The 1,164-nt window shown below is 40.6% G+C and overlaps 1 protein-coding gene across 1 annotated transcript in view; it reads right to left on the bottom strand.

Annotated features, from left to right (window-relative positions):
• Nucleotides 1–1,164, bottom strand: part of LOC121814244 (formin-like protein 2) — a gene marked incomplete in the record, with an annotated part of 40,304 nt that overhangs the window by 3,770 nt on the left and 35,370 nt on the right. The window contains 1 exon segment of the mRNA XM_042219190.1: nt 893–1,048. Within this exon segment, the coding sequence (XP_042075124.1) occupies nt 893–1,048 (156 nt within the window).

Genomic DNA, 1,164 nt, shown 5'->3' with positions numbered 1-1,164 from the left:
GTGAGGTGACATGGCATGGGAGGGTGAAGTTATTTATGGGACAATATTGATATTTGACAGTCATTTAAATATCAGTAAAGCATGGATGAAATATGTGCAAGTAACAATAAAACGAGACCTCATCATGTGGTCTGTCTACAACTTCCACATTTAGCAAATTAGCATCTAAATTCCTGGTGAAAAATGTGCAAAAGCCAAAACACCAAGTCAGTTTGTCTGGTCTGCGTTTCTTCCATTGCATCTATTTACATATTTATCAAGAAAACACCGCTACTTTGTGACACCACACAACAGGAAAAACAACAAAAAGTGGCTGACTTGATTATCATTTAAGGATCTCATATTAAAAAGACATGTGCTTCCATGAATCAATAGTGCTCTTTGTGTGCAGTGTGTTCAAGTTAACCTCTTCAAACTAAAGGATTAGAGGCCACAGAAGTCAGCAGGAGTGCTGTACCAAAACATTAATGGAATGATGGGAAAGATTAGAGAAATAATGCACAAATGAACAGGATTTATGCACCTATGCTGGCATGGGTTTATAAATAAACTGATCTGAAATCCTCTACACACTGGATTTTGAGTGAAAAGGTCTGTTTGGTGTTTATAAAAACCTAAACAATAAAACCTGACGAAAACCTAGTTCCATAAGAAGATCTGTCACAGAAATTACTGTTACTCATGTAATCACAGATTATCACAGTCAAAAAATCCAGGCAAATGGTACTTCCCCCCTGCTCATATCTTAAGCCATTTAAAGACTTAGACCTCATGACTACACAAAGGACGTGGCTGAGGCATCATATGAAATGTGTGAGTTCTCAAAATAATCACGATTCCCTTGGCTAGTCATTTCGTCAGCCAGAGAGGGCAGTTCGTGTGTGTGCTGTACCGTAACGTGGAATGTCGCCCGACTCGGGTGATACCGTTCCCAGTGATGGGAGACGGTAGGGTGCTTCCTCCATGGAGGTCTTCTATAGAGCGGCTCCAGGGCTTAGACTTATCCATCGCAGCCTCTGGGTTGTTCTCCAGGCACTCGCCATCGAAACTGTTGTAACAAGGAACATCTGCATTTACTCGGATTGCTTTACATCTGATGCTGTTTACAGGCTGTGAATAACAGGTCGTCTAATTTATAAGACTGCAATGCCAATGCAATGCAAT

The sequence above is a fragment of the Haplochromis burtoni genome, unplaced genomic scaffold (assembly GCF_018398535.1).
Source record: "Haplochromis burtoni strain Fernald_Lab_line unplaced genomic scaffold, NCSU_Asbu1 Contig_29, whole genome shotgun sequence".
NCBI lineage: Eukaryota > Metazoa > Chordata > Actinopteri > Cichliformes > Cichlidae > Haplochromis > Haplochromis burtoni.
This window is presented reverse-complemented; position numbering and strand designations above follow the sequence as displayed.